Source organism: Crocodylus siamensis, chromosome 1, assembly GCF_052110815.1.
Source record: "Crocodylus siamensis isolate JL-2025a chromosome 1, ASM5211081v1, whole genome shotgun sequence".
Classification (NCBI taxonomy): Eukaryota; Metazoa; Chordata; order Crocodylia; family Crocodylidae; genus Crocodylus; species Crocodylus siamensis.
The window spans coordinates 220,362,217-220,381,986 of NC_143395.1; the positions used below are offsets into that span (position 1 = coordinate 220,362,217).

The 19,770-nt window shown below is 42.8% G+C and overlaps 1 protein-coding gene across 5 annotated transcripts in view; it reads left to right on the top strand.

Moving 5' to 3' along the window:
- The window catches only part of STXBP5L (syntaxin binding protein 5L), a 389,375-nt gene that overhangs the window by 229,386 nt on the left and 140,219 nt on the right, over nt 1-19,770 (top strand). For all 5 annotated transcript variants that reach the window (XM_090057223.1, XM_090057239.1, XM_090057229.1 and 2 more), the window contains exons 12-14: nt 3,480-3,627; nt 13,490-13,557; nt 17,569-17,609. In XM_090057223.1, coding sequence (XP_089913349.1) covers nt 3,480-3,627; nt 13,490-13,557; nt 17,569-17,609 — 257 coding nt within the window. The remainder of the gene's footprint in view (nt 1-3,479; nt 3,628-13,489; nt 13,558-17,568; nt 17,610-19,770) is intronic.

Here is a 19,770-nt window from a genome sequence, read left to right on the forward strand (position 1 = left end):
ATTCCATCCTGGAGTTGTAATAATCATTCTCTTCCCCTTTCCAGTGAACATTAACATGTCTATTCAACAACAATATCTCATGATGCTAGTGTATGTGTATTTGTCTTCTTGTCTTTGTACATATAGCATATAATAAATGGTTCTGGGGCATCACCTGGATTTAATATGGGTTTAAAAAGGAAAATAACAAATGGACATAGTGTAAAATATTGGTGAAAAGTTATGCAAATGTACTTCAGGGGAAGTTCATGTTGCAGCTTTGATATGAATAAAAATGAAAACTTACGTTCCTGTAGAATTAGACCCCAGTAGAACTTGAAGATATCAAATTCAGTGGAGTTGCAGACACTGCAAGTTAGTATTAGATTCAAAATGGGCTTAATAAACTGGAGAAATAGTCCAAAATCAGTTAAATTAAATTCAGTAAGAAGAATTTCAAAATCTTAGTGCAAAGAGAGAATAACTGGATGCACAAATACAGACTGAGGAATGACTGGCTACAGTACTGCAGAAAAGGACCCAGGGTTATAGTGGATCATAAGCTGAATATGAACCAACAGCATGCTCTTGTTGCAAAAAATGCCAATAGCACACTTGGCTGTCCTGATAAGAATGTCACTTGCAAGTCAAGGGAAGTGATCCTCCCACTTTATTCAGCACTGATAATGCCTTTCCTAAAGTACTGTGTTCAGTTTTGGACACCAAACTTCAATAAAGATGTGGACAAATTAGAAAGGCTAGTAGATAGCAACAAAAAGTATTAGAGGTATGGAAAAAGTTTTTACGAAGAACTGCAATTAGTCTTGGATTAGTCTGGAGAAGGAAAAACTGAGAGGCTATGATTTAGTAACAGACTACAAATACCTGAAGAGTGGAGGGAGGTAGTTAGCCATTAGTCTGAAGATAGGCAGAATGCAGGGCAGTGTGGCACCTTGTATACCAGGGGTAGGCAACCCCCGGCATGCATGCCAGTGTGTGACACTGAAGGCATGTTCCTTGGTATGAGTGCATCAGGGCAGACAGTGAGGAAGAGGCTGGGGCTGTACTGCCACAACAAGGATTGAACCCTTTGTTACTCCCCCACCATCCACCCCTGGCATGCCAACATCTTACCAGTTGAGGTTGCATGCGTTTTGGGTACTCTGTCCAAAAATGTTGCTGACCCCTGTTATAGACTAATTTGTTCAGATATGCATGAACTTTTGTAGGCTACTTTTGTAGGCTACAGCCTATGAATAGGGACCTGCAAAATGCATGGTTTTGCAATTTCTGCAGAAACTGCGGATTTGGTCAGTCTTTGCGGAAAAGCTCAGGGACCACAAAAAAGTGTAAAATCAACAGTGAACTGAGGGAGGGGGGAAAAAGAGCTGCAAAAACAAAAAAGGGTGGGAAGCCCTGGCATCCTGAAGCAAGGTTCTTATAGTGTAGCAAGGGAAATTTAGGTTAAATATTAGGTAGAATGTTCTCACTATAAGAATGATTAAGCATTGGCACAGGCTACCTAGAGAATTTGTGGAAACTCCATCCTTGAAAAAAAAATTAAAAACAGGTTAGAAAACTCTTGTCTGAGTTGGTTTAGATGAGGATGATCCTGCACCGAGCAGGAAGTTGGACTAAATGACCTCTGAGATCCCTTCCAGCCCTGCTTTCTTAGACTTCTGTGATTGTTACTAACCAACATTGTGAATATCTTTTGATAACTAAATTATATTTGATACCTAATTCAGGAAATCACTTAAGCACATTTATGCTTAATATAAGGCATAGAAGTCCATTTATGAGTGTAGACAGATGTAACAGTTCAAACATTTCCAAGTGAAACCCACTCAGAAATGTTTCAAAAAGAAAAAGCTTAAGCTAGGGGATATATGTATGTCTCTGTGCTGTTCCTGGGTGGAAAGTTTCAAAATGCTGAAGGCTTCTCTGCTGCCCACCAGTGGACTCCAGAGCAGGCTGTGGTGACCTATGGCTTTACTCTTAGCTCCCCTAAGCTCCTCCACTCACAGGAGTGGGAGGTAAAAAGGAGGGGAAAGCCAAGAGTGTAGGGGAGGGGTAGAGGAGATTAAAGTTGGAGAGCCCGGTTCCAGCATCAGTAGGGGCGCCAGGGATCTGGCAGGGAAGGTGAGAGTAGTATACCCAACTCCAGCTCCACTCTAATTCATGGCACTTTACATAAAGTGGAATGAGTTTGTAGTGACCTCCTGATCCAACAGATGGTCACCTGCTGAATCGGGAGGAGCCGGGGGGAGGAGCAGGATTGAGCCTGCCTGTACTGGCCCTCCTGGCCAATAGGCATGGGTACTCCAGCAACCTATGAGGAGGCTGCTGGACTACCCCTCTCCCCAGCCCTGCCCCTCCCTCCCAGCTCCACGGCTGTCAACGGAGAGGTGGGGAAAGGAGCAGCAGTAGCTGCAGGGCTGCTATGTCTGTCCTGACCCTGGGTGGGGTATTTTGGGGGAGTCAGGCTGAGCCCCTGAGGCAAGGGGCTCCATTCCACCCCCTTTCACCTCCACAGTTCAAGCCAGGCTTGCCTGGCAGCTGCTGCTGCCACTCTCAAGAGGCCTGGCCAGAGCTGGAGGGGGGAGAGGGGGCTCGGTAGAGCAGAGCCTTCTCACCTCGGAGGTCTGTCTTGGCTCCCCCCCAACACCGCAGCCAGGGTAGCTGACAGGGACTGTGAGGTGAGGGGCTCCATTCCACCACCCCCTGCTCCAGCTCAGGCCTGGATAGCAGCCCAGCAGCTGCTGCTGCTCCCTTCTCTCCCTTTTCACTGACAGCCCCAGGAGTGGGGTTGGCTGCTGCTTGCACCAGCCCAGCCCTACCCCTGTGTGAAAAATTAACCCTCAAGGGAAAAGAAGTTCCATAAGAAACTCTAAAGCAGAGTGCTTTAACCTGTTACCTGATTTGACAAGGGTTTTTTTTTGCCCAATCGGCTATTTTAGAAGTGCTCTGTGTGTAAGGTCATAGCTGTAGAGCACTTTCAGGGGCCAGATCACATGAAAAAATGTCATTTCTGCCTGCACCCCAAAAGTGAAATGATTCAAAATAGTGCCTCATTTAAAGAAGTACTATTGTAAAGTGTTTCAGACACTTCTGCAGTGTTTCAAAGGGCTTGCATATATGTACAGCTATACATACTACCTATATTCTCTGCTTTTTAGAAGAAAAATTAGAACCTGTTCTTGTGAGCCCTTACTCACCTAAATGATCCCATTAATTCTAGTGCAGCTCTTCATATATAAGTAAGTATTAATAAGAAAACAGATTGCTGCCCTGGTACCAGTCACTGAGTGACTGTAATTCTTTAAAATAAAGACGATAAATATATTTCAAAGCAAATATGAAAATAAGGAAAATGTCATCTGTTATGAATGGCAATGGTTACAATTTAGATTATTTTTTATTATTTAATGTAAAGATTGTTTTTTCTAATACTACTTGGCATGTCAGAGTGGTACTAATAAATTGTCTTCCTCAATTAGTTTTCCAATCTTTGAAAATCCTTATCCTATTGACATTCATGAGTCACCAGTTACCTGCACAGAATATTTTGCCGACTGTCCTCCAGATTTGATTCCTGTACTCTATTCTGTAGGAGCTAAACATAAAAAGCAAGGATACAGCAATAAGGTAAGTAAACAAAAAAAAGTCTTTTTATTAATGAAGATAGTATTGCCTGTAAAGATCTAATGCTATATTCATAATCTCTTGCCAGAATGTTTCCATTGTATGTCTTCTCTTATATTAAAATAAGTAGAAGAAAATTGGTTTGAAAATCAAAATCTTGTTGAAGAAATGTGCCTATGCTATAGATATGATTCAGGCAATTAATTTAAGTGTAACTGAAAGAGATTAGGTGAGAAAAAATCCTCCATCATTACAGTTTGTTAACTTTGTGAGTTTGACCACATTTGATGTACACTCAGTTTCAACCTCTCTGTAGTCATTTGAGACATGATCCTGCAATTGGCTCTATATACACAGCCTCTTGTCTACACATGATAACCCAAAGTTTTCATCATCTTCATCTTCATTTTCATTTGCAGATTCCATACAAGAGCAGGATCAGCGTTATTCACTTTTCCCTAGCTGAATGGAATTTTCCCATCAACAGGGAAAAACATCCTTGCACTTTTCATACACTAATTTCTGAGTGTTTGAGGTTTATTTATAACACTGTCTCTACTGCAGCTAATAAATTAAGGACAGAATTCTGGGGTGATATTTCAGTTCTTCTCTAGTACATGAAAACATGCCTGCAGTAAATTTTGACCTCTTTGGAAGAATGTTGTTTGGAGCTAGTTATCCTGGACTTATACACTGAAGTGTAAAACAAGACTAACATTTTCAATGTTAGATGGCTCCAGTTAGGTTTCTAATCCATCTTTAGGCCATCTGGAAGTGTGCTTAGTTTTGATAAATGATAATAAATGAATGGCCTGATTTCCAGAAGTGAAGAGTATTTGCAGAAGTCGATGGGAGATGTGAGTGATCAGCACCACTGAAAGTCCGGCTTTTTATTTTAAGTGCCTGAATATGGATTTAAGAACCCAGCCTTAAGCAGCAAACTTCAGAAGTGTTGGCCTGATTTTATAGAAAGCTCCAGTAGAGTTCAAAGCCAGAGACAGAGACAGAGAGTGACCTTTGGGTTTTTTTAAATGCATAGAATTACAAGCCATTACACAGAAGCCTTAATATGGAACATATTAAATTTAAAGAATACTAGTTTTTCAAATGTACAGTTTTGCAATATACAGTCTTCATTGTATTATCCATTGGACTCCATATTTAACAGTGCTAATTATTAATAATGGTACATAGGGATCCAGCTAAAATGTTAATGTTCATTAATTATTCAAGTGATTACCTGAATATAGTTTCTTGATGTAGAGGCCCACTCCTGGCCTTCCCACACCCCACACCCCTCACCATGTTCTCAAGATCCAAATCTTTTGGCTACTAGTGTTTGTAGGGGCTATACATTCATCATGTTTTTGTATCCTATACCTTTTCCAGCTGTTCACTGGAAAGGAAACACAAGCTGCCTGAGAAGCTTGTAGTCTGTGCATTGTGTTGTGTTTGTTTGAAAAGGGGGGAAGAGATGTGACTTGTGAATGTGCTGAATGGGCACATGAGAACCTAAAGTTACTTTTTATTGAATCTGCGAATGGCACTAAACGCATAGCTTTACTTTTCATTCACAGTATATTCCATGCTTGACAGCCTGGCAGAACTTTTTCCCATACTTGTGGCTGGAGTCAATCATTTCTGAATACCCTTGTACAAATACAACACCAAGCCCAGCCCTCAAGACAGGGATGAGCCAAATACAGCCTGTGGGCCATATCTGGTCAGTCAGGCAATTTCATCTGGCCTGTGGGTAGGTGCCCACTGCGCCCTGCCCACTCCCACATGGGCAGCATGCTATGCTCCTACCCTCATACGCTGGAGGGCCCCAGCCCCAGCCCATGTGCAGAGCTTCAAGGTGGGGCAGCTGCTGCCGCTGCTGCACAACACAGGGAACTGCTCGGCTGCCCCAGCCTCCAGCAGTTTCTTTTCCTGTTGCTGCTGCAGTGCTCCAGGCAGCAGGTAGGGAAGTGGGGGTGGGCAGGTGGGGAGGAAGCTGCAACTAGACAGGAGCATGGAGCGTAGGGCTGGGGTCTGCAGGAGCATGGAGCCTGAAGCATGGGGTCTACACCCAGCAGGGTAGCAGAAGTATGGAGCCCAAGTTGGCCCAGCTCCATCATGTAGAGCTCCCCATGGCTCATGTGCAGCTCCTGGGACTCCACTGGAAGTGTCAGGGAGCCCCAGGTGATGGAGCCAGGCTGGCTTGGCCCTGCTCCCTGCTTCCCAGTGGAGTCCCGGGATCTGCATGTGGCAGCAGGAAGCAGGGAAGGCCTCTGGTTCGATTGCATGGGGCTCCCCCCACAGCATGTGGATCTGGCCAGGTCCCGGGAGCTGCATATGACCTGCAGGAAGCCCCATTCAGTGGAACCAGGCTGGCTTGGCCCCACTCTGTAATGCCATGTGCAGCTCCTGGAACTGGCCAGAGCCATGTGCCACCAAGGGACTCTCCCTGCATGGGCTATGAGTGCCCTGAGGGCCTGCTGCTGCTGCTGCCACTGGTGGTGGGGGCTGTGCACCGCTTGGGAGGGACATGCACACCCCACCATACCCACCCCACACCCCACCTACAAACCTCACACGCAACCACACCTTCCCCCACGCCCTGCCTACAACCCCCACACACACTGCCCACACACTGACACCCACTGCACGCATGCCTGCACACACACTTATGTTCCCCTACAGACCCCACCCCCAGCCCCCACACACTCCCCCACACACTCTCCTCACACCCCCCACACAATATACAAGATTAAGACTTTGTTTTGAGCTATTATGCAATTGCCTGTATATACACTACACAAACACACGTAAATGAGGACAAAAATATTTTTTTAAATAAAATTAAAATATGTTATAAAAGATGTTTGATTTTTAATGTATGATTTGGGTTTTTTTGGTTCCAAAATGGCAGTGCCCCCCCTGCCAAAACGAGTACTTCCAGGCAAGGGGGGGACTTCTAGTGGCAAAGGTTAGGGATTAGGGGGTGGGACTTCTTGTTGCAAGGGGGCAAGGCACCTGTCAAGAGGTGGAGCTTCTTTGTGGCCTTCAACAGGTCATCAAAACTCCTTAAATGGGCCTCCAGTCAAAATAATTGCCCACCCCTGCTCTAAGACATCTCTGTCTAAAGGCTCTGGTAGAGCTGTGAGTCAATCACATAAGGCTATAGAAGAGGGAGACAGGATTACTGCTTCTTTCAGAAGTGTATCAACATCTCTTGGCACCACTATTCTTGGCTCTGCTTACCTTGGCAATTGCCACTCTTTCACTGGCAGCTCTAGTCTAACTTTTTGCATAACATAAACTTTGGGATTTCTGTGGATTAATTCCTGTTTGAACTACAGCCCAACTTTTAGAAAAGTAATCTTAATTTAAAGCTTGCCTCTACCACAACCTTTGCTGCATTTATCAGGAGCCTGATGTGCCTTTTTCTGTGCTGCTCTATTCAGTTGCTTGAGTGTCATGCTGATGGAATGGACTTTCCTCCCCCGTTCAAGATGTTTCTCCAGGATGCACTCTTCTCTTTAAGGGTGACTATGTTATCATTTGATATTGGTGGCCCTCTTAAAATCTGTCCTAAGTGCATCCATTGCTGTCTTGGCATCTTTTGATGCTTTAGGTTGTTTTGCTCTACTTGGATTTCTCATTTTGTAACAAACTCTGTCCTAAAGACCGAGGGTCTTCTGCTGGCATCTGATTTCAAATGTGTTGATTTTCTTATCAATAACTTATGTGGATTTCCAAAGTTGCTTCATAAAGGAGGAAAGAAATGATGCTATTGTTGAAAATACTGTATTTTTTGCATCTACTGAATGTATTTTTCAGATCTTATCAAGTTTATGAAAGCTGCTTGTTGCTTTTGATATTATCAGAGGTGAATTACCCTTACTGATAAAATTAGCAGCTTGTTTTGAGTGTAAATATGTCTGGCTTCAACTTCCAGCTTTTGGAAACTTTGTATCTTTGTCTGCTAGATGGAAGAGTTATCTGTTCTTAATTTGTATTTTCCCTACAGGTTCTTATAGATTATGATCAAGTCGTTCCTGGGGGTTCTCTTTGACAAACTAAATAAATTAAGCTTCTTGAGTCTCTCACTGTACAAAGCAGGTTTTCCAGTCTTTAAATCTTTCTCATGATTTTTTTCTCTGAACCTTCTTTAATTTTTCACGATACTCTTTAACAGTGGGCACCAGAACTGGTCACAGTATTCTAGTGTTTCATCAGTGCAAATACAGAGTTAAAATAGCCTCTGTACACCTCCTCTATATTCCAAGGATTGCAAGAGACAACCATTTTGGACCTGGCATCACAGAGGGAGCTCATGTTCAAGTAATTATTAATTAGGGTCTATAGTCTTTCCAGAGTCATTTCCTAGTATAGATTTTCATTAGACTCTATAATGAGTCTAATGAACGTAAATCTCCAGCCCAGATGAGGACTTTTTCCACTATGACTCAGGCAGCATCTGCAGTTTACTTGAGAAACAATACTCATATCAGAAGTATTCACAGCAGTGATTTGCAATGCAGTCTTTTTCTGTAGGCAACACCATTTTCTGATGAGAGCATCAGAGTCTGATGCTTCTTTTGGCAGAGCTTTGTTGAAATCTTTATTTAGGTAAACAAGCAACAAGAATCTACCCCCACTTCATATTTGGTCACTGTTGCTCAGTCATCAGCAGTTAAATACATCTGGACAATCACAAAGAAAGAGATTGTTACACATGTTAGAGAATCTGTGGTCCTTCAAGATGTGTTGTCCATGAATATTCCAGCACCCATCCTCTTTCTCCAGTACTACAGAGTCCTTTAACACCTGTCCTGTCAAAAGAAATGAGGGGTAGTTGAGTCCATTCTGTCATTCAGCTCTTTGGGCACTTGTACACTTGACAAAGTTGGCCTTTACAGCAACTTAATTGCCCTTTTTAATTGCACTGTTTTAATGGTGTCACTTTACCCCTGTGGCAATGTATTTCGCTTGAATTTTGTCACAATGTACACATGTGACAGCGTATTTTGCTTTAAGTGACCTTGTTACATAGCAAGGTAAAACCCATCTGATGTATTTTAGCTTTCTACGTAATGAGTTGCAATGGTGCACAGGGTGCTGGAAGTCCAGATGTGCTCAGTGAAGCTTGGGCTTGGCGGGCTTCCAGCACCCTATGCACTGTCCCCACCACCTTCTTCCGCCTCCAGCTCACCCAACTGTCTTTCTGGCTCCTTGCTGCACTGCCTCAGGGGCAAGCTAGCCCATTCCCATGTGGTCCCAGTTGGCAGGAAGGTGGTGGGGACAGTGAACAGGGCCCTGGAGCCTACCTGCCTCTCCCACAGCTGGGGGACAAGCTGCTGGTGGGCCAAGCAGTGTCTGAGCTGTGGGGACCCGGGACCTTCCCTCCACAGTGGTAGCACCCCAGGTGGCACCCACCCACTAGCATCCCACCCAGGTGGTCCCTGGGGGTGCCACCATTGTGGGGGGAAGCACCAGACCCTGGCAGGAGCTCATGTGGACAAGCTCCACTAAGGGGGAAAAAAAAGAAAAAAGAAGCACAGGGTCTGATCTTTTTTCTTTTTTTTTTTTCCTCTCCTAGCGCCTACCTCCTTATCCCGCAGCTGGGTTGAGCTTCTGGCAGGGGCTGAGCAGTCCTTGTGCTGCAGGGGGCTCTGGTCCTCCCTGGGTGGGCTGCTAGCAGGCAGATGCTGTCCGGGGGGTGCTGCCATCACAGAGGGAAGGACCAGGTCCGCCCAAAGCTCAGGGGCCACACAGCTTGCCACCTGGCCGCTGGAGAGGCAGGCAGGTTCTCACCCATTTTTTTTCCTGGTGGAGCCTACCCATGGGCAGCGAGAGAGGGAGGCAGGTGAGTTGATAGGGGCCTGTCACTGTGACGTGACAAAAGTCTCTAAATTGAAGCAGTGGGTTTTTAATTGACGCAATTAAAAACCCACCAATTAAAAATCCACTGTTTCAATTTAGGGAGAACTAAACCCCCATCACGTGTACAAGCAGCCTTTTGAGGAGGGGTGTGATGGCACATGCACTATACAAACTGCTAACCAGAAGATTGAGTCTTGAGTAAAACAGCATGTGCAGAAGGAAATATGTACATAGATAATACATCTTGGGGAAAATATTACTGTATGGTGAAGTACCCTTATTTGCTGTATTTTAAAGAGAGATTGAGAAAGGTGTGTTTGTTGTTTTTGGTCTGTAATCTGTTCTTACTCCCATTGAAGTCTATAATGGCCTAGTTACACTTAAACTGTGAGCTGTGCAAATGTTGATGGGTGTTAGTGCTAGATTGAGTGTGGAGCAGTCACACTTCAGGTCAGCAGGGGCCTGGAGGACTGAAAGGTAAGAATTCCCCCAGTCCCCATTCTGGGCTTTGCCCTGCCCCTGCTCCCTGGGGACCCCCATTTCCCCCCCACGCCCCACTTACTTGTGGCTGCCTGAAATGTCCGTTCCAGGACAGCAGGCAGGGAAGGATTAACCTGCCTGCCGAGCCACTGCTGCCAGCCTGCTGCTCTTCTCTGGGCTGAACCTGCCTAGACAGCAGCAAGAGTGGCAGCTTGACAGGCAGGTTAACCCTTCTGTGCCTGCTCCCCCAGGACAGACAGCACAGGCAGCCACAAGTAAGGAGAGGGAGGGGGGTGGGCATTGAGTAGGGATCTAGGGTGCTTGGGGTGGCAGTGGGCCTGAACTGGGCCAGTGGCAGGGAGTAGTCTAGAGTGGCCCTAGAGTGGTTTAACGCTGAACTGCAAAGTGCTTAAAACCAGTTTCAGGTGTCAATGTGTAGACACTCCAGGTGTTAACAGCCCAGAGAGCTCCAGGAGCCACCCAAAATTACTGTGTAACAAGGCCCTGAGATTCTTGCTTCTGATTTCTTCCTTTTAAGGCCAAAGTCCACAATTTGTTCATAATCCATTTGTTAAAGAATGGAGAGATGAACTTCAGAATATACTTGCAGAACTTTTATAGCTTGTCTTCTTCCCTAGCTCTCTGAGATATTTATACTGTGTTGTAAAGGACTCTGAAAATGGAATATTGATATACCAGTACTGGGACAAAATTATTTTTGTTTTGTTGAAATTGTAATTGAAGTTTAATACTTATATAGGGTGGCACATTCAGTGTGGTGTTTTTCTTTTCCTAAAATTCTTAATTTTAGCTAGATGCTGTTAGTTAACTGTTAGTGCGTGATAATGTATATTTTAAAAGCTAACGGTATCTATTTTAACATAGATATCTACACTCTCGTGCACAGACGCACGCACGTGCACGTGCACGCACATATACAAGTAGTGTTGGACATACAAAAGTGAGCCATGATCAATTCTATTACCTGATCCTTTGGCCTGTGCTGCCCAGCACTTAGGAAAAAGGTCCCTTTGTATTATCATTATCAAAGCTGGCCGAACAATGGAGATGGCCACCAGCTTCATCTTCAAGAACAACCTCCATGCAGCAGATAAGAACAAGAATCCTTCATCAGACTTAATTTCAGGGCTCAACTATTTCCCTTCCTAATTCGAGAACCACCTGTCTTTTCTTCCTTGCAATGTCATATGAAAGTTCAATAGGCTTCTGGGTGCTGGAAATAAAAAGGAATCTGATATAATTTTAGGGCTCATGATCTCATATATCTGCTATTCTGTGAAGTCTTGTAAGTTTTTCTTATGTGCCCCTCTGAGCACATTGAAGATGTGTACAATAGCAACTAGGCATTTTAATGGATCAGACTAGTCATCTGGGCAAAAGACGGAATACTTTTAGATGGAAGTACTGTAATTAAATGCTGATGTTCTTGATTTGGTCCATTGAGTTAGTCTGTCATTTGTTATTTAATATTTTAATTGCAGTTTCATTTTGCATGCGTGTTACTGGTTAAGTAAATGATAGAACCTTCTGTTTTATCTTGACCTGCATATGTTGGAACAGTTAATATCGGCTGAGGTATAAGCATATTATCTGGCTCTGAAGCTGGAAAAAATACTTTTTCTCTTTGTTTAAGGAATCTGCTGTTAGCATTTTGGCTTCAGTCTTGTTAATCTATATCTAAGGAAACATTGCAGTGTCTGATTGTAACTACAGTGGTTTTCTCATTGATTCACTGTGGGTTAAAATCCTGCCAGGTGAAGGGACTGAGCAAGAGTTGAGAATTTTCAATGCCTCACAGGACCAGACCCTCTGTGAATCCTCCAGTTATCATAAATGGGGAAAATAATACTTATTTTCCTGAAGCAGTACAATGTTTAATTAAGTGATTACATCCAACTTTGTCTACAAGGTGCTACAGAAATGAAAAATACTATAGCTTTATCATTCTAAGCACTAATCTGGTGTATGTTCCATATTCAACCAGTTATAATGTCATAAATCACTTAGAAAAGTTACTGTGTAAACAAATCAGGGTTATTCCCAGTCTCTCATTTGTGGAGATAACAGTGTTCACCTTGGGCTTGCATTCATTTATGTTAACTTGCCTCTGGTGTTCTAGTCAAAGGTCCCAGTTTTAGCAAAGCACATAAACAATAAACTTAATTTAAGGATGCATTTAAATCCTGTTGAAGTCAGTGAGATTATGAAACATGCTTTGCTGAATCAGAATGTAAACAAATAGGGACCAGTGTAAATCTAAGATTGGTCTTGAAAGCAGAACTAAGAAAAGGAAAACAGACAAAGAAAGAAATGCAAGGGTAACTTTTGTTAGGCACTGCCATACTTCTCCAAATTACAGCACTTAGTAAGAACAGAATGCATTTGCTGAGAATTTAAAAGCAAATGTTTTATTAGTGTGAATGTCAGTTAATATTAAATATATTATTTAAGTAATCTTAATACCTCGTTTCAGATTTATTTTTTCTTTAATGTTTTTGATAACACAGGGCCTATTTCTTCCCATTTGGATAAAACTAAGACCTTTTGTAGTGGCTAGATTTTAAGATAGTTTTTTTAGGATTAATGGTAATTTTTTTCTATTGTTGCCACCATTTTCAAATAAAACTTGCTTCTGAGTTTCACATTTAGCATATATTTAAATGAACATAAAATCTTTGGTATAATTCCACATGCACTCGCCTGTTTGTCCAACATGCACATGTTGCCTGTTTGCTCACTCCATGCATTCATTCAACACACCCCACCTGGGCCACCTGCTGCCCATCTAGTATTTCCTCCCATACTCATTTGTTAAGCATACCTCCCCAAACACTTCACCACCTACTCCCATTCATTCCACACCATCCCGTCCGCTCATTATGAACAAACACGTGCTGAATTTACATAGCTATTCATTTTAGACACCCTTCTCCACACCTCCAGATGCACTGATTCTGCATACACGCCTAACCACTCTATGATCCCATTCCTTTCCCACCTTTCCATATTGTACATGCATTCTCATTCATTCTGCACAGGTATCACCCTCCGCACTCTGTGCCCAGTTAATTCCATATACACATCCTCTTACTTCAAGCAGTTCAGTAGTTGCCTTCTGCAAGACGGACAGTTCCCAAGGGGAGGAGTGGTTGTCACTGCTGTAACCCCAACCATTTATAAGCGAAACCCAGTAACAGAAGGTGGCTTAATATGTTGCATGCAAGGCTATTCCTCTCATTCAACACCCCAAGTTCATGATTCTTTACTTTATTTTCATTTCCCTTTTCTTGGGCAAGGATCTCCCATAGCCAAGATCTCCACCTTGTTCTGAGACCTGTTAGGGAGGAAAAGTGAAAAATAATTAATGTGTCTCTAAAAATCAGTTTAATCTAATGGAAATATCACTTTCTGGAAGAATTTTTCATCTGTTGTTCACTTAATAGAGGTCTGTCAGAAATAACCCTGCTCTCTGAACCCATGTACTTGTGTTTAGGAATGGCCCATCAGTGGGGGAGCGTGGAATCTTGGAGCACAAACCTATCCTGAAATTATTATTACAGGGTAAGAACGGAATAGAACATTTGTGTTTCTGAGATGTTAATTTAGAACCTTTGACTGTGCACATCTACAGCTTATACCTCCATCCAGCAATAGAGATGGCTGACCAAAGCATCAGAATAGGCACATACCACCTCCATTTTTGGTGGTACATAGTACTCCTAAGGTGAAATTCCTCCTAGATCAGAGGGACCTTACAAGTCCTCATACACCACTTAAGGTATTACATGATAAGGTATTAAGGTATTAAATAGCAACTAATCCTTTGTACTCAGAATAGATTAATCTAGTGCCTAGGTTGAAAGCCAAGCTAGGAGGGTGCCCCTGTAGCTATGAAGCTGAGAGCTAAAGATCAGTGGGAGGAGGTGCTCAGGGCAAGGGAGTACTGTAGTCAGCTATGAGTACTAAGGGTGATATTCTGTTTCTTCCTTCTCATCTAAGTGATCAATTGCATGGCATTTTTGGCACTTATGCACCCAGAGCAATTCTTTTATTGGATGCATAACCCTGACTACATGAACAACTATGGATGATTATGTAGGTATGCCTGCAGAGTATGTGCAGTAGAGTCCAGAGTATACATGTGCACTCTTTGTGGATGCGCAATGGCCTTAGACACCCAGAGCCCCTCGACTACCAGATGTAGACTCAGAAATGGGGGAGGAAGGGAGGGACTTCCCAAGTTTTCCTCTCGGTAGCTGCATGGCTAGGGCACTCAAGTGGAAGGCCAAGGAACCTGGTTTCTAGGTCCAGACAGGGTTTGAGCCTGGGATTTTCTGCCTTCCCAGCATAGCACTCCTGTTGCAGTGCCACAGGTTAGCCATGATTCAATCTATTCTCTGGCACTCCTCTTAAAGCTGGTCTTCTAGGGGGCCAGGAGGGAGCAGGAAGCCAGAGGGTGTGTGGTTCAGGTAAGTGGCTTCTGGCCTCCAGTCTGGGCCCTTGTCTCCAGTCAGTCAGAAGTTTCCTCTTTACACTGGTCTCCATTCATTTTAGCCACTACATTAATGGCTCAGTTTCAAAAGGAGCATCAGAAAAGAGCCTGATTAATGACTACTTGTGATGCGGTGATTAAGGTAGTGTGCTGGGAAGTCAGAGACACAGCTTCAAACTTCCTCTGGGAATGGTGGTCCTTAGAACACGTGTTCCAGCTTCCTAGGTGAGTGCCCTCGCCATTTAGCTACCAGGGAGAAAAGATGTGATCTTTCTCCTGTTTTGTTGCCAGTTTCCACATGCCCAGTTTGCATGGTCATCCATGTGCACAGAGTTATGTGTCCAGGAATAGAATTCCTCTGGGCACGTAAGTGCAGAAATTACCTTGGAGATGACCAATCAGGACACTAGATGACCGTTCTAGAATGCCACCCTAAGAAACAGAGATGTCACTAGGAGAACATGAAACATGGAGCCTAGAGTTCCACAAGCACTTCTTTAGCAAAGTTGCTTTGATTTTAGGGAACTCTGTAGCTGGAGTGGATCTGGACCATAGTATTAATCCCTCCAAGTTTGTGTGAATTCTGGGTACTGTGGTGAATTTTACATTTTGTGATTTGTACCTGTAAGACCCAGCCTAGCAGGGAAACCTCAGGATAACTGAAAGGTTCAGACTTGGTCACAATGCCTCCTGGGTCTTCAGTATAGCACAGGACGACAGGAGCTCTGTCTCCTTTTCCATGATGAAGCCATCACTACCCTCCATTCTCAGCTGCTTTAATTATGGCAACAATATGCATCTGAGAGAGCCCTGTAATATGCCTTGTGTATTGAACAGGGAGGAGGGATTTTTCTGTCTTTGAAAAGAAATATGCCCTTCCGCAGACCCTCAAAACATTTTTATATTCATAAAAAAATAGCACAACTTTAAGGATCAGTATCTTTGGATCTTTCAGCTATGCCCTCTTTTTGATGTCATACAACTCTCATTTCAAGTGAAGGCATTGTTAACCCCACCTTTTCAAAATTAGGCATATGTAGAACTTGAGTGATTAGGTTTTGTGCTGACCCACTGCAAGCGGATGAATTTCACCTTCTATGCAGGGTCATTAGGTATTGTACCTTAAACCTGTCACTGGTCCTGGAATTAATTTAGCTCATGTGGGGTCCTGGGCTACTGTAATTTGGAGTGTTAAATTCCATATTTTTGGAAAAGTGAAAGAGGTATTTGTTGGGGCTTGATTTAATTTACTTGAATCTAATCAGAGGTTTGGATTTTTTTAATAAATTAAGCTGTGGGTGTAGTGTAAGTGAATGATCAGAGATGTGTTATAAAGCACTGTGTCTTTGCAAATTATTATGGGTGTATTAATATTATATAATACACATTGCATGTGTCTGCAGTTGCATTCAGTAATAGTATATACATTTAACTCTGTGTCACTTCATCTCTTATGAAAATAATTTACTTATGCTTGCTATATGTATTCTTTCTCTCTGCTGCTATAGCTTCCATTGAGCTCAGAACTTTAAAAGATCCAGCTCTTAAGATACAGTATGACCATGTTCTGCTTTTGTCTTGAGAAAAATGTCAATTCCAGACAAAAAGAATTCTGTTGATGGTATTTTAGTTTCACGCCTCTTTAAGAATGACAATGAGAGGTTCTTCTAACTGCAGCTGCTTTTGTTAGTGGCCACATCTAATAGATGGGGCTAGATTGTGACTTCAGAGCCTCAGGCCAGACCAGGAAAAGCACTATATAGGTTGATTCTTAAAAACACAGGAATTCTACTGGGGCAATTTACTGGGCTCTGGCTGATGTAATCTGGAAGTATTGAATTGTGCCCAGTTCTAGTTGTCACAACCAGTGAGTGGTAAAGCAAAGCAGAACTATTAGGGTCCCATTCTGTTTGCCCTTGCACACATGGAATAGCATTTTATTCTACAAATATGTGCATCAAAACCAATCATAAAGAAGATGCTACTCACTGGGCACATCTACATGTGCATATTAAGGCAAAACAATAAACTCTGGTGCATATTACATCAGAATTTATTTCTCCCAGGCACTGTGTTTACACGTCTGCCAGGGAATGTAGCATGTTGAGCTGGGTGAGAGCAACCCTGGCTGGCAGGGAGTCCAGGATGTCATCCTGCCATCTTGGGGCTGCTCCAACCCGGCTCAGTGTGTGGTGGAGGGGCTGGCTGGGGCATGAGGGTGCTCTATTGTGGAGCTAGCCAGCAGGCAACCCCTGCATTGAAGCACCTTCATGCCCCAGCCAGCTTGGTCAGCATTTACACATGCATTGCTGTGCACAAAAAAAACCCTCTTCAGCAGGATAGTACTTGTATTTACAAATACTAACTTGCTGCAGAGTTTATTAGTTTCCTGCAGCCTAATACGGCTGCATGTGTAGATGGCAAGACATTTATTGTGGAGCTAATTAGTCTACTCTGCAGTAAATGTCATGTGTAGATGTGCCCATTGTGAGCAAGGGTGGAAGAATCTGGCGCTTACTGTTGTATCAACAATGGATCTTAAAATGAATAGAGTATCCTTATGACAGTTTTAAATGAAAAAACTCACTAAGTTACCGCAGAGACTCCATAATACATAACATACGTAACATGTATCAAAAGGCTGGAAATTTCTCTTAAGAAATTAAATCTTGATCTGTTATCTATCTGAGCTTATCTATTAAAAGAGCTCGTTCTCTGGAGAATTAAAATGAACAATATGCAAATTCCTAGGTAACTAATTTGTGTGGAAGCAATTATAGTAACATTCTGTTGACCTGCATTTCCTTTAATGTACTGTATATGTACACTACAAATCAGTGAATGCATTATGTTTACATTATTTCATTTGTTTAGATAGTATAAATGTAAATTGCATCACTGCAATTTCATATTTCACTTCAAGTTTAGGCTAGATTGTGAGACTGAAGGAAAGGCCAGCTAAGGTATTCTAACATAACAAATGCAGTGACTCAGTTGAGCTGTTTGAATTATCAGTAATTGAGAGAAGATGATGAAATAATGTCATGTTTTGTATTAACCAACATTTAATTTTTTTTAAGTCATGCAGATGGATCAATAAAGTTTTGGGATGCCTCCGCCAGTAAGTTTCTATTTTTATTATAATATATGCCTGAATTGAGGGATTTGGTTAGGGTAGTGTAAGTAGAAACAATGGGATGAAATTAAGAAAAGAGTCATTAAGCTAAATATCGTAAAAAAATTAAATTCTTCACAGTGAACTGCTAGTCTACAAAATAATCTTCCAAAGAGAGCAAAATGCCACAGTTTGTAAGTGAAAAACTGAAGTAAACTAAACCCCATGAAACAAGGTATAGGGGAAAATCCTGCAGTGGGCACATGAGAATAGTCTTGACTGGATCAAACATGTCTGTCCCAGCTCTAATTACTGCCATTTCATGGATCAGACTCATGATTTCATAAGAGGTCAGGTATTTACAGGTATTTTTTTTAAAGAGCTAAATATATCCAAAGACGATTCTAATTCAAGATGCTAGGACCCCTGGTGGGTCCACAGACTTATGTCTAAGAAGTCTGAAAAAAATGACTATGATCAATCAAAAAAGTATGTGAATACCCACACTTACAATTGAAATGGGTCCACACCTCCATTTGAAATTTTTTAGGGGCCCACAAATGAAAAAAGGTTGAAAACCACTGTTCTAGTGTCTCTGTCCATCTTTTTTTCTGTGGCCGTTCATTCCAGTGTGTAACTTTTGTTTCGTTTCACCCACGTAGTTTCTATGTGGGCATTTGATGCACTGGAGTAGGTGTACCATATTCTAGGATAGACATGTGAATTCTGATTGATTCATTGTGGGGAGTGTTGACCGTTGTGGCAGTGCAGATGAGTTGACAGGTTTTGCATTGTTTGTTAAGACAGGGTTGGATCCCGTTTGGTGCCTGTTAATCAGGGAGTTTCTTTCTGATGACTTGGATGGTGTTAAGGGGCTGTCTGAAAGTCAGGAGTTGCGGGGTCTGGGAATATTTCTCTTGAGGTATGGTCCTTTTTGAGTATCAGCTATAATTGCTTGATGATCCTTCTTATTGGTTCAAGGGAATAGTAGGTGACAACCAAGGGTGTGCAGTCAGTGGAGGTTTTCTTCTTGTTGCTGCAGGAAATGTGAGTGGCTCCTTTGAAGATGCAGTCTATTTCTGTGCTAGAAGGTCCTTGCTGGGCAAAGGCAGCTTTCATTTGGCAATGTGGGTGTCATGAGTTTTCCCCTTGGAGCAGATGTAGTGGCACCTGAGGGCCTGACTGTCATTTAAAGCGTTTTTGGTGTATTTGGGATAACTGCTGGTTTTGAGGACATAGGTGTGGCTGTCCATGAGTTTTTTGTAGGCTACCTTCTCAGATGTATATTGTTGTATCTAGACAGTTGATATTAGTGTGGGAGTATTCCAGAGAGAATTTGAATTGCGGATGATAGGTTTTGAACTTGTGGTGGAAGTCTCTTCTTCTCCCCCAGTTATGCTACTGATGCTCTGCCCAGGTTGTGGAAGCATTCTTTCAGGCCAAGTCTGCAGAATTTTTCCAATTCTTCATATATCGGTGTCTTGTCAGGTTGTTTTCTGGACAGAAGTTCTCAACCTTTTGGAAAAGATCAAGTGAGCCCACAGTGAGCTCTGCTGCCATGGCCTGTCTGCTTCCTGTACCCAAGTTAGCTTATCTTAAGCTAGCTCAGGTGTCGCTGCAGTCTCCAGTATTGCCATAAGCTTAGTCTAATGAGTCTAGATAAAAACAGCAATGAAGATGCAGCAGCAAGGGACTCAGCACGTGATAGCTACCAGAGAACATATGCAAAGTCCCTGGAGCATTTGTACGCTGATTATTGGCACATGTAAAAAGTCTGTGCCACTGCATCCATGCTATAATCACATCTTCATTTTGCTCTGTAAACATCCTGAAGATGCTGGACTTGAGCTACTGCTGTCCTAAATCTCATGCAGACAAAGGCTCCCTATACTTGTGCTCACTGGCGTTCTAATTGGAGCGTGTTGGAGCAGACTTGATTAATCGAGTCTGCTCTGTGTTCTATTTAGAATGCCATAGCATTGCCACCGCATCACATGTATTCAGCCCTCACATGTTTTAAAGCGTCCATAGGGCACTTAAGTAAACCTCATCAGATGAGGTTTAGATAAAGCAATCCACGACCATTTTTAAAGGTGTGGGGGCTTCATACACGTGACGGTAAGGCATTTTAATTGGAGCAGCTGCCCAAGAAGTGCTCTAATTAACC